Source organism: Bison bison, unplaced genomic scaffold (genome assembly GCF_000754665.1).
Source record: "Bison bison bison isolate TAMUID 2011002044 unplaced genomic scaffold, Bison_UMD1.0 scf7180017864472, whole genome shotgun sequence".
NCBI classification, from domain to species: Eukaryota; Metazoa; Chordata; class Mammalia; order Artiodactyla; family Bovidae; genus Bison; species Bison bison.
Genome location: NW_011495033.1, coordinates 13,228,627 through 13,241,388, shown reverse-complemented (window position 1 = coordinate 13,241,388; position 12,762 = coordinate 13,228,627). Strand labels below are relative to the sequence as shown.

General features: G+C 37.1%; 1 protein-coding gene across 2 annotated transcripts in view; it reads left to right on the top strand.

Moving 5' to 3' along the window:
* The window catches only part of RPS6KB1 (ribosomal protein S6 kinase, 70kDa, polypeptide 1), a 40,120-nt gene that overhangs the window by 3,271 nt on the left and 24,087 nt on the right, over positions 1-12,762 (top strand). For both annotated transcript variants that reach the window (XM_010861597.1, XM_010861596.1), the window contains exons 2-4: positions 4,074-4,123; positions 5,125-5,245; positions 6,798-6,866. In XM_010861597.1, coding sequence (XP_010859899.1) covers positions 4,092-4,123; positions 5,125-5,245; positions 6,798-6,866 — 222 coding nt within the window. In that variant the 5' untranslated portion in view covers positions 4,074-4,091. The remainder of the gene's footprint in view (positions 1-4,073; positions 4,124-5,124; positions 5,246-6,797; positions 6,867-12,762) is intronic.

The following is a 12,762-nucleotide window of genomic DNA, read 5'->3' as shown; positions in this document are numbered from 1 at the left end:
GAGAATTAGTTTTAAGTACTATATTAAAACCAGTGGTTGAATGGGTTTTTGTTTTTCTGTTTCATTGGTGATAATATAATTTGGGAACAGAGTTGAAACTAAAGGAAAGTTTTCCTTTAGAAATTTTTTCATTAGATTATGAAAATGTTGGAAACCTTTGCTTTCTGTGAAGACACAGGTTAAAAGAGTAAAAGAAAATTGTTAATGAAACTTAAAAAAATCATGAATTTTTACTCTGCTAGTTCAAAATTTGAAATAGAGACTTCCTGCAGAATTTCAGATTGGGTTAGTAGATTTTTATTGAGCAAAAAAAAGTTTAAAAAATTTTTAGTGTTTTGAAAAATAGTGGTATATAGATAATATGTATTCAGATGTTCATGATTATTAATATCTCAATATCTTGCATTTTATTAGATACTTACTGTAATGTACTTTTAAATAGCCAGTATTTGAGGCCAGATTTACTTCTTTTCCCCAGATTACTGAACCTTATTTTATAAGGAAATATCTGTGAACAGGCAGGCAAGTAGATAAATGACTTTAATGAATATTTAGATTAAGGATATTTTTCACCCATTCTGTAACAATTTATTTAAAACTTTTTAAACAGTTTGTTTAAATTTTTATAAAATTGGGACTTAAGGCATATTAACTTGAATTTATGTATAATTTTAATTTAAAACTTTGTAAATAGTCATTCTGATGGGCTAGTTTGAAACAGTTACCTTCTATAGTACCTTATTGTTTAGTCACTAAGTCCTGCGTCCAGCTCTTTTGTGACTCCATGGACTGCAGCCTGCCTGGCTCCTGCATCCATGGAATTCTCCAGATAAAAATGCAGGAGTGGGTTGCCGTTTTCTTCTCCAGGGGATCTTCCCAATCCAGGGATTGAACATGCGTCTCCTGCGTTGGCAGGAGAACTCTTCACCCCTGAGCCACAATGGGGAGAATTCTACTTTGTCAGTCGTAGTGGCACATACACAAAAAAACATTAGATGGGTCATAAAGCTTAAGGCAGAAAAAAAAATCTGCATAAAGTTTCCTGTGAAGGGTAGCCGTCAGTATGTCCTGTAGAATAGCTTGGTGTTTCTGGTGTTGGACTTCTAGATACCATTGAGTAGCAGAAAAAAATTGTTCCTCAAAATGCTTGTGCTCCAGAAGTAACGGTAGGAAGTTCGAAGCCCAGATGCAGGTGGCAAGACAGGCCTGGCTGACTCCGGAAGTGAAACATAGCCCCAGGGCATGTGGCTTCTTTCTAGGTGGCTTCAAAGTCATGGCTCAGTGTTAATTACTCTGTAGTCTTTAATTTAGAATTAAGTAAAGTGAATATTAAAGATAAAACAATTATATAATACCAATTTTATAGAGGTTAGCCTTTTGTCTTTAAAGTGAAGTCTTCATAGGTGATTGTATGAAGCCCCAGAGACCCCCCCCAAAAAAAATCCTCTAATGATAACCACCCCTGCCTGCCCCTCCCACACAAAAGAAGCTGTATCAAGTTGAAACTGCAAGTATTTTTTCCCTTGATACCGCACCCCCCTCCCCCCACTCTACCCCATTTGCCTAGGTCTAATCATGAGACACACATCCTTGGTGTTAGACTTCATCCTGAGTTGTTCACACTGTGGGCAAGTTCTGACTAAAACACTTGTTTTGAGAGCGCATTTGACCACTCATTGTGTAAAAATACTGTCCATTGCCTTTGTGTATCATGACTGTGTACTGGTATCTTTGAAGAAAGATGAGTTCACCTAAATATTCATTGAATTATTCCAAAATTCTTAATAAAAACTTTAAAACTTCTAATTTTTGATGCCTTTGATAGAAATTGAGAGTTCATAATCAGACTGTATTTAAGAATACTCATTTTAAAGCTACATTTTATAATACTAATAACTGAGTTTCTGCTGCCAGGTTATATTTTAGAGTTCCGTGACTTTTAGTATATTTATAGAGTCATATAGCCATCACCAGAATTTAGTTTTAGCACATTTCTGTCGCCCTCAACAGAAACTCCTCACTGCCATCCCCAGCCCTCAGCAGCTACTAGTCTGTTTCCCATACCTGTAAATGTGCCTTTCTGGAGCGTCCATAAGTGGGCTTATATATTACGTGGCCTTTTGTGTTTGGCTTCTTTCACTCAAGTTGATGATTTAAGGATCATCTTTGTTGTAGTATATATCAGTGTTTCATTCCTTTTTATAGCCAAATAGTATTCCATTGTTAATGTCAACGACATTTATCATTTCACTGGTTGATGTTCATCTGAGTCGTTTCCATTTGGGGGCTATTGTAAATAATGCTGCTATGAACATTTATGCCTGAGTCTTTGTGGAACATGTTATTTTCATTTCTCTTGGGTAGATACCAAGGAATAGATTTGCTGGATCATATGGTAAGTCTATGTTTAATTTTTGAAGAAACTGCCTAACTTTTCCAAAGTGGTTATACCATTTTACATTGCTGCCAGCAGTGTATAAGGGTTACAATTTCTCTGCATCCTTGCCAAACTTTTTTTTTTTGTCTTTTTAATTGTAGCTATCCTGCTGTAGCTATCCTAGTTGATGTGAAGTGATATCTCCATAGAGTTTTGGCTTGCACTTCCCTAAGGGCTAATGATACTGAACGTACTTTCATGTGACTTTTGGCCACTTACCTTCTTTGTGGAAATGCCTGTTCAGATCCTAACCTATTTTTTTTTAAGTGGGTTACTTATTTTTTTTATTATTGAGTTATAGAAGTTCTTTGTATGTTCTTATTTTATGGATTGTGAAGATTTACTCTCTCCTAGTTCTTCTAAAAATTTTATAGTTTGTAGTTTTAGTTCTTACATTTAGGTCTGTGACCCACTTTTACGCATGGTGTGAAGGTAAGGATCCAAAGTAAATGTTCACATGTGGATATGCGATTGTCCTGAACTGTCATTTATTGAAACAAGTCTCTCTCCCATTGAATTTTCTTAGCATCTTTGTCAAAAATCAGTTGACCATAAATGGAAGGGTTTATTCTGCGCTCTCATTTCTATTTCATTGATTTATATTTCTGTCCTTATGCCAGTACCACACTGAATTAATTGCTGTTGCTTCATAGTACATTTTGAAATCAGGACATGTAAGTCCCCCAACTTTGTTCTCCTTTTTCAAGACTGTTTTCACCCCACCCCCACCCTTGATTTTCTGAGTGAATTTTAGGATAAGCTTGGCACTTTCTGCAAGAAAGGGACTAGGTGTTTTTAAAAGATTGAGTTGAATCTGTAAACCAATTTGTTTAGTATCGCCATCTTAACAATGTTAAGTTGTCTGATGCATGAACATGGAGTGTCTTTTGATTTATTTAGGTCTTTTAAAATTTCTTTCAGCAATGTTTTTGGAGTTATTAAATATTGAAACCTTGCACTTTTGTTAAATTTATTTCTAAGTATTTTATTCTATTGATGCCACTGTGAATGGAGTTATCTTCATTTCATTTTTGAATTGTTCATTTTGCTATTGTACAGAGGGTTAAATTAAGTTTTGCACTCATTTATACTATGGTCAGAATAAATGTTTGGCCAGTATGACTCCACACAATTTGAGACTGTTGCTTAACTGTTTTGCTTTGATCAGCCGTATCATTCATGACAGTGTCTTGGAATGGTTGTGGTTACCTTAGGCTTGGTTGGGTTGCAGTTACATAAGGTTTCTAGCATTATGTTAGTCTTATCAAAAGCATGTCAAAATAACTTTTTGTAAGTCATTTGATTAACTCAGAATGCGGTACCTTTAGTTTAATAAAATGCAGAATACATACTTTGCATACATGTAATTTTTGAAGGAGAAATCACCCGGTTTTGTTTGTAGATCATGAGGAGCAGCGTCTATAGCTTAGTTGTCACATAAAACTAAAAGTGAAATCCCCCCACTATTGTCTGTGTGCTTTACTTTGTTCATCACATTTACCTATTAATAAAGCATAGAGAATTTGTAAGCTGATTTCTTTCATTCATTCTCCTTCAGTAATGGGGTGAAGCATTACATTTTTAAATTTCTTGTTTATGGGATTATTTATTTTTAAAACTTTAACATATTTTTCAGGGTCAGTTAAATGAAAGCATGGACCATGGGGGAGTTGGACCATATGAACTGTAAGTATATTTGAAAAGGTTTCACTGTGCTGTCTTTTTTTAATTTAGGTTATATCAGCTCCAGTTTACAGCCATCATGTGATTTTAATAACCTATTCTTAAATATATAGTCATACAGAGACTTGGTTTATTGAGCTTGGCACCAATATGAAAACATATCTGGGGTTTTGAGATCATGTATGGATTTTGAGAAGAAGATTATTAAAATTCAGAGTATTCTGATTATGAGTCTAAGTGTGTAAAAGATTTTTATTAGTTTAATATGGAGAACTACCTTTTCCTACTGAACAATAAAAATTTTAGAAATGCTCCCCAAATCAAATGCCTCTTGTTTTGCTTGTAATGCGTCATCTAAACAGAGATTTGTGCATTCTTGTGTCATTCTGGGAAAGCTTCATTAGTTGAATAAGGTGTATCCCACCTTCAAGTAAAAAGCCTTGGATTGTGGGGAAATTAAGATCACTCACAGAAAGCATTTAAATGACAGATAAATCGCTACCCTTTTGGGAACCTTTAAATTAAGTATATATGGAAAGATGCATGGTTATAATTTAATAACAAGAATTTTTAGCTGAAAACTTGAACTAATTGGGTACTTTTAGAAAGTGCTTAGATTTTCTGCTGATGTTGCCAAGTACAGTTGGATAATATCTAACCTCAGACATTTTGAATAAACTAAATTTGAATAACTAGAAGACTCTTTTCCTTTGTCAGCTTAATAAACTTGTTCTAATTCATCTTAGTTTGGGAGTACTTGATGCTTATGAAAATCAATAATCAGTAGCACATTCTGTAAACAAGCAGATCAGCAGACAGTTCTCAAGCCACCCTAATCTTGACCTACCATGTCATCGAATCATTAACTTAGAGCACAGATACTAAATTTGCTATCATGTACTTTTTTCCTTTTACTTTATTGGAGTATAATTCTCATTCTAACAATATGCTGAAGGTAATTTAACTTCTCACAAATTTACTTTTGGTTTTATTTTTCTCCCCAGTGGCATGGAACATTGTGAGAAATTTGAAATCTCAGAAACTAGTGTGAACAGAGGGCCAGAAAAAATCAGACCAGAATGTTTTGAGCTCCTTCGAGTACTTGGTAAAGGGGGCTATGGAAAGGTAGGAAGTATTTTGAAATGAGAGCTGTCTTTGTCTGTCTCGGGTAGATTAATGTTTACACCGTTTCCAGCTGTCTTCTTCAGTCTTTGTAAGCTCTCAGCAAAGGACAGGATCATTTAACCTGGTATTATTTGAGCAATGTATAGAAGCTCTCCTCCTCTTACTACCATTCACATAACAGCCTGGCACTTTGTGGGTACTCAGTCAATATTTGTGGAATAAATAAATAGGCAGCTGGGCTAGGGAGTATCTGTTATTAGAGGATTCATTCCTTCCTTTTGTTAAATGGTACCGACTATAGGTATTCTTTTAAAAAACAAACTACTCCTTACTTTCAAGAGGCATAGCACATTAGATTGGTATCAGTTACTGAGACCTTAATCTAAATTGATTTTCTTTGACTTGCAGTATTCAGAGCAATAGAGTTAGGGCAGTTGAAGAATTTAAAAGAGGAGAAGAAAAATGAAGAACATCTTTTGGTTTCATAGTTTTGCCAGAAACTTTCTAATTTAAGACCTCACCTTTGAGTGTTCTATTCAAGAAAATTTGGACATTCTGTTTGCCATTCTTTTTCAAAAGACAGAGTTTGGGTAACATGTTAGTACTTAAGATTAAGCTTGAGAACTATTTATGCTATTGTGTAGTGTTAATTTTTGCAAAACATGGCATTTGTAGTTTATTCTTAGGCTTTAGGACACATTCTCGTCTGTTTTAATCATTGTGAACGTATAGCACATGCACTGTGAATCTCATATTTTAGCTGTTGCATGAGAGGATATTATGGCTAATCATTTTAAGGCTTAAGTAATTCCTGTCAAATATTAAATAGTTATATGTGAAGCATCTCTGAAAATTTATGAGCTATTTTATAATTTCTGTGTGTCTAGGAAACATGATTATAGTCTTTTCTATGCAAACTTGGATTTTATAAAGTAACATGGAGTGCTTGTTTTATAACACAGAGTGCTTGTTATTAGATGGTAATGACCACTTTTGCCACCAGATGTCAGCAGAATAAACAGGAAGGTTCTGTGTTGTATGACAGTTTTCACTACTAAGGACTTCCTAGGTAGCTCAGCTGGTCAAGAATCCTCCTGCAATGCAGGAGAACCCAGTTCGATCCCTGGGAAGTGAAGATCCCCTAAAGGGACACGCTACCCACTCCGGTTTTCTTGGGCTTCTCTGGTGGCTCAGATGGTAAAGAATTTGCCTGCAATGTGGGAGCCCTGGGTTGGGAAGATCCCCTGGAGGAGAGCATGGCAGCCCATTCCAGTATTCTTGCCTGGAGAATCCCCAAGGACAGAGAAGCCAGGTGGGTTACAGTCCGTGGGGTCGCAAAGAATCGGACACGACTGAGTGATTAAGCACACTAGTAAATCTTGAATGTAGTCTGGCTCTTTTAGCTCATCATGTTTGTACACAGTCCTTGATGGTGCTAGTTTCTGTAAGAATATAGACTGCTGTATCATTTGCTTCGTATACCTAGGAATTAAGGGACTGTGACTTAACATAGTTTAGCTTTTAATAACACACACTTTTATTTTTCATCCAGGTTTTTCAAGTACGAAAAGTAACAGGAGCAAATACCGGGAAAATATTTGCCATGAAGGTGCTTAAAAAGGTGATTTCTCTCCTCCCCCTCAACTATGTTCTTAATTGCTATAAAATTGATATTTTGGTCTAAAATTCTCAGTTAAAAATTGTATTTCTACCACAATTATAAGTCCTCTTGGAATGTGGGGTACATTTTATCATTCTTACTCCTGTTTTATTCTGCTTGGTTACTTGGTGAGGGTGCAGAGGAGATTGTTTCATTTCTCCTCTGAGGTTAACTCTTTAGCCCTTTGTTCTGGTCTCTGTATTTCTAAGTAATAAGCATGTTCTGCTGTGACTTAATTCAGTAGTTTTAGAATTAGAGATTGACTTCCTGTTTTATTCCTTTCTTCCTTTTTCCCATCCTCATCTGACATCATTTTCTTTCGATCTACTGTTGCCTTCTCAAACCTCCCATCAACTCTAAAACACCTTTCAGGCCAGTGTATGAGCACACTTATGAGATAAGTGACTAGTCCTGTTTATTTTGCTCGGGCCACCCCAGAGGAGCCTTCTGTCCCCTGCTCTCACCTGTGCTGATCTTTCTCTCGGCATTGCTGTCATTACTGGACTTCCCCTTCATTACAATCCTTCAGATCCTCCTGACTCCGTCAGTGTTGGATCCTTTGTTTCTTGGATCCCAGATTTTCCTTTTTCTTAGTTTGTGTCCTGTTCCCTTGCTCTGGTGACCATTTATGGTGATTTCCTGAGAAACTGAAAGAAGGGGAATTTGATATTCCAAATTTTTGCAGTGATATGTCTTGCTTTGATTCTTATTATTTATTTTTACTGTTTCAGTCTTAAAAGTTTTCGTCTTTTAGCTCCAGGGAATTTTCTTTTATGATCTCTTCGATGATTTTCCTCTGGTGGTTTTCTTCTCTTAGAATTGCGTTTACTTGGGTGTTGGACCTCCTAGACTGATCATCTGTTTTTCTTTCCTTTCCACTTGTCCATTTCTTTATCTTTTTGTTTACTTTCTGAGGTTTTTCCTAGAAATTTATTTTCTAATCATTTTTAAAATTTAGTGTATTTATTTGGCTTTGCATTATGGCTTGTGGGATTTCATTAATAGTTGCCCGACCAGGGATCCAGTCCAGGCCCCTGGCAGTGCAAGTGCAGAGTCTTAATCCCTGGACTGCCAAAGAATTCCCTTACTTATATTTTAAAAACTATCATATTTGTAATTCCCCAAAGCTCTTTTTGTTGTTTTTTTTTCTTTTTATACCTATTTTGTGAGTACAATATTTTCCTTTATTCCTCTGAGACATTTTAATTATAAATTCTTTGAAATATTCTTTTGTCTGATGGGCGTGTCTCTTGTCTAAGTTCCTATTTTCTTTGACTTTGATTTAGTGTTTTGTTGCCATGTTAGGGGCCTTCTTTACATGTCTGGTGTCCTTGAAGAGTGGAACTCTGAGAAGCTGATCAGAAGCTGAGTACGTGTAGCCTTCTCCAGTGTGCAGTCATGAGATTAGCTGGCAGTTGACTAAGAACTTCTAAACGTCAGTGTCTAAAGGTCTTTTTTCTGATATGGATCAATTCGTGCTGGGAAAGATCCTCTATTATTCTGCCTAGAAAAAGCATTCTGGGGCTGGATGACAGACAGGAGATGGAGATCTCACCTTTCAACATCAGATTTTTACTGAAGTCATGTTTGTTTTGTTTTTAACTTTATTGATGTATAGTTGCTTTACAATGTTATGTTCATTTCTGCTGCACAGCAAAGCGATTCACTTACACATGCATATTCTTTTTCATCCATTATGGTTTATCACATGATATTTATTATAGTTCCCTGTGCTATGTGGTAGGTCTTTGCTGTTTATCCAGCCTCTGTGTACTAGTTTGCATCTGCTAATCCCAAACTCCCAAACCTTGCCTCTACCTTCCCTCCCTATCCCCAGCCACGAGTGTATTTGCTTTGTGCGTCTATTTCTGTTTTGTAGATAGCTTTATTTGTTGTATTTTGTTTACGTAACTGATATATGGTATTTTGTCTTTCTCTTTCGGACTTTGCTTAAATGTGGTAGTATCTAGGTCCATCCGTGTTGCTGCAGATAGCATTGTTTTGGTCTTTATTATGGCTGAGTAGCAAGGTCAAGTTTTTACTTCAGCACTCTACTCTATCTGATCCTTCACTCTTTTTTTTTTTTTTCTGGAGACTACATCTCTCCAAGTGGTAGTTCCTGGCTGGTTACTATAGATTTGGGAATCTTGCTGATCTATCTGTTCTTACAGAGACTTTGAGATAATCCTCCTGTTTTCAGCCCTCCACCTTCTGCCTTCTATAGTCCTTAATGATTTCATGTTGTTTTCCTTTTCTTTCCTTTTATTTTTACTTTTAATTTTTGAACACTGCTAGGGCTTTATCTGGTGGGTCAGATGGTAAAGAATCTGCCTGTAGTGCAGGAGACCCAGGTTCAATCCCTGGGTCCCGAAAATCCTCTGAAGAAGGGAATGGCTACCCACTCCCAGTATTCTTGCCTAGAAAATTCCATGGATAGAGGAGACTGGTAGGGTCACAAAGAGTCAGACAGAACTGAGTGACTAAGACTAACTGTTCAGGGCTTTATAGATGGATTGCACATTTTTTGAGTTACGCCTCTTTGCAGGCATTTAGGTTTGCTCATACAACTGCTTTATCCCCCTCTGTTTTCACCTTTTGAGATGCAGAGTTACATGTGTTTCTTTGTTTTATTAACCTTGGATTGTGTATGTTTGGTTTCTTGTTCTTTTGGTTTGGGATTGATTTCTGAAAATATCTCACTGTCTTAAAATCTTAGTAGGAAACTATATTAAGACAATGAAAATGACTTTTTTAAAAAAATACAATGTTTATATATCATCCTATTGTCCCTGATTTTTACTTAAGCAGTACAAATGACTTCTTAATTTAAAAACTGAGGAACAAATACTGTGACCACAACTTTATTGGTGATTGTCTTAAAGAAGCAGTTTAGGTATTTTCAACTTCAGTTTCTGTATCAGTAAGCCAGAATTAATCTGCTCTCTGGCTTTCCCATTGGAATCATTTGAGATTATGGATTTTTTTATCTATACAGTATTTTAAGTCTAAAATTGGAGACAGTATAAATAATACTTGTTCTTACAGTGTTGAAAGAAGTACTGGTCAGGTTTCTTAGAATAATCCATTCCTTTTGATATGTTGTTTATGAACGCCTGATAATCAGGGCTGAGCAAAATTAGTCATAATTATATCTTAAGTGTCTGGCACAGATATCTTTAATGGAAAGAAGAGGGTTTTTTTTTTTTCCCCCTACTGATAGTAAGCGGATGTGGATTAATATATTGGGAAGTCCATAGACGTAACTGCTGCCATTTGTCAGGCTTCCTTTTTGTGCCCAGGCATTGAAGACCTAACTTGCTTTGCCTCTTCTTTTGCTTAGTTACCATGCGTTCTCACTGTGTGGCTTTTCTTTCCCTAAGCCTGGCTAGAGAATCACTCACTGTCTCATTCTTTCCTTGCTGTTCCCGAAAAGCTAGGGTTAGGTCCAAGGTTTTAATTCCTAAATCCCTAGGTAAAGATAACTGTGTTCTCCCCTTGAGTTTCTTCTTTTGATTTTGTTATCCCTGGAAGCAGAGAGTACTAACCCTCTTGGCCTGAGTATGTGGTAAAAATTTACCTCTTTCTAACCTTAAAGATAAAATCATAAACCAGATGTTCCCTTGTCTTAAATGAGTTGCTTACGTCTGAATAATCCATCTGGATTTATTAGTTCTCCTGGGCTTGTTTACTCACTATGAGAAGCTTAGAATGTTGAGGAATAGACTGTTTCCAACAACTATCTCTCTGTCCTACCAGTTGCATCAAAATGTATACTCTAGAAGCAAAATATCATTGCCCATGTCATTAGTTCAGCTTACATTGTAAATTTTACAACCTTTGGCCAAAGGCTTGTAGCTCACAGATTGGTCATGTTTCTTTCATTCCTTCTTTTACTGAACCAGCTGAGACTCTGTAGTGTGCTAGAGACTAGGATTTAGCACTTGAGAAGAATGTAATCTATGCTCTCACTCTGCTTACTGTGTAATTCAAGGGAAGAACTGATAAGCTTATCTATAATTTCTACTCTAGTCAAAACCTTCCCACTTTGAGGATTAAGCTTATACTAATCTCTTAATGTTTATCAGTCATTTCCCCCCCACTCTCAAGTCTTATTTTCCTGGGTGTATTCTGTATCCTTGTATTAAGTAAGTAATCGATTGCCTAGCCTTCTAATTCCTCATTGATCTCAAATCCATCAGCGTTCACCTCCATTTCACATCGCCAGGCCCCATAGTTGTATCGTCCTCTTCTGAAACACTGGACTATAATAGAACAACATTCTCGCTTTTTATTCCTATAGTGCCTGGTCTTTGGCCCTTTTAGTGCTTTGACCTTTCTGTTTTTCCCTTCAAGTTCTTAGTCCCCTTTTAATTTTTCTGTATACCTACTCTAGCCTAATCAACATGCTCTGCCACGTCAGTCACCTGCTATCCCTGGTTGACCTTGTCCTCCAGAACGCTCTAATCAGTTTATCTGTTAATACTCCTTTATTCCTGTATCTCAGTTATTGAACATCACTGGTAGAAATCACACAAACTTTAAATTGCTACTGGGAAAAATTCATAGTCCCCAACTCACGTAGACCCTCAGTACCCACCAAAGGTTCCTAGCCAGCCCCTGCCATTCTCTGCAACTAGTAGAGACTTTACTGTCATTCCAGCTATTCTTTTTTAGCAAACTGCCTCTCTTCCTAATTGAGGCTGTCGGACACGATTCCCTTCACCTTTCTTACCCTAATGCTGTGTTGTCTGCATTTTCACATGTCTTCATCTCTCTCCCTCCAGGCTTAGTGGAAGATGTGTTCTTCCTCCTTTCCAAGGCCAAACTCTCTCTTTATGTTTGGATCCCCTCTCTTTCTGCCTGTTTAGCATCTTTTTGTCACTTCTCTTTCTGCATCCTGATTTCATTCTCTGTTTAAACATATTCATGTCTTTGCCATATTTAGAAAATAAATCCTTTCTTTACTCGAAGTTTATCATAGCTTCCAGTCTCTGCCATTCATAGACTAATTTCTTAAGAAGTCATTTTCTATTATTTTTTTTACTCACTATCTTTTGAACTCACAACTCTACTATTTTGATGAAACTCTTTCCCTTTGTCACCAGGGATCTAATTGCTGGATCCAGTAGTCTTTTCCTTCAGTTCAGTTCAGTCACTCAGTCGTGTCTGACTCTTTGCACCCCCATGAATTGCAGCACACCAGGCCTCCCTGTCCATCACCAACTCCTGGAGTTCACTCAGACTCAACGTCCATCGAGTCGGTGATGCCATCCAGCCATCTCATCCTCTGTCGTCTCCTCCTCCTCCTGCCCCCAATCCCTTCCAGCATCAGTGTCTTTTCCAATAAGTCAACTCTTCACGTGAGGAGGCCAAAGTATTGGAGTTTCAGCTTTAGCATCAGTCCTTCCAATGAACACCCAGGACTGATCTCCTTCAGAATGGACTGGTTGGATCCTTGCAGTCCAAGGGACTCTCAGGAGTCTTCTCCAACACCACAGTTCAAAAGCATCAATTCTTTGGCACTCAGATTTCTTCACAGTCCAACTGTCACATCCATACTTGACCACCGGAAAAACCATAGCCTAGACTAGACGGACCTTTGTTGGCAAAGTAATGTCTCTGCTTTTCAATCTGCTGTCTAGGTTGGTCATAACTTTCCTTCCAAGGAGTAAGCATCTTTTAATTTCATGGCTGCAGTCACCATCTGCAGTAATTTTGGAGCCCCCAAAAATAAAGTCTGACACTGTTTCCCCATCTGTTTCACCATGAAGTGATGGGACCAGATGCCGTGATCTTAGTTTTCTGAATGTTGAGCTTTAAGTCAACTTTTTCACTCTCCTCTTTCACTTTCATCAAG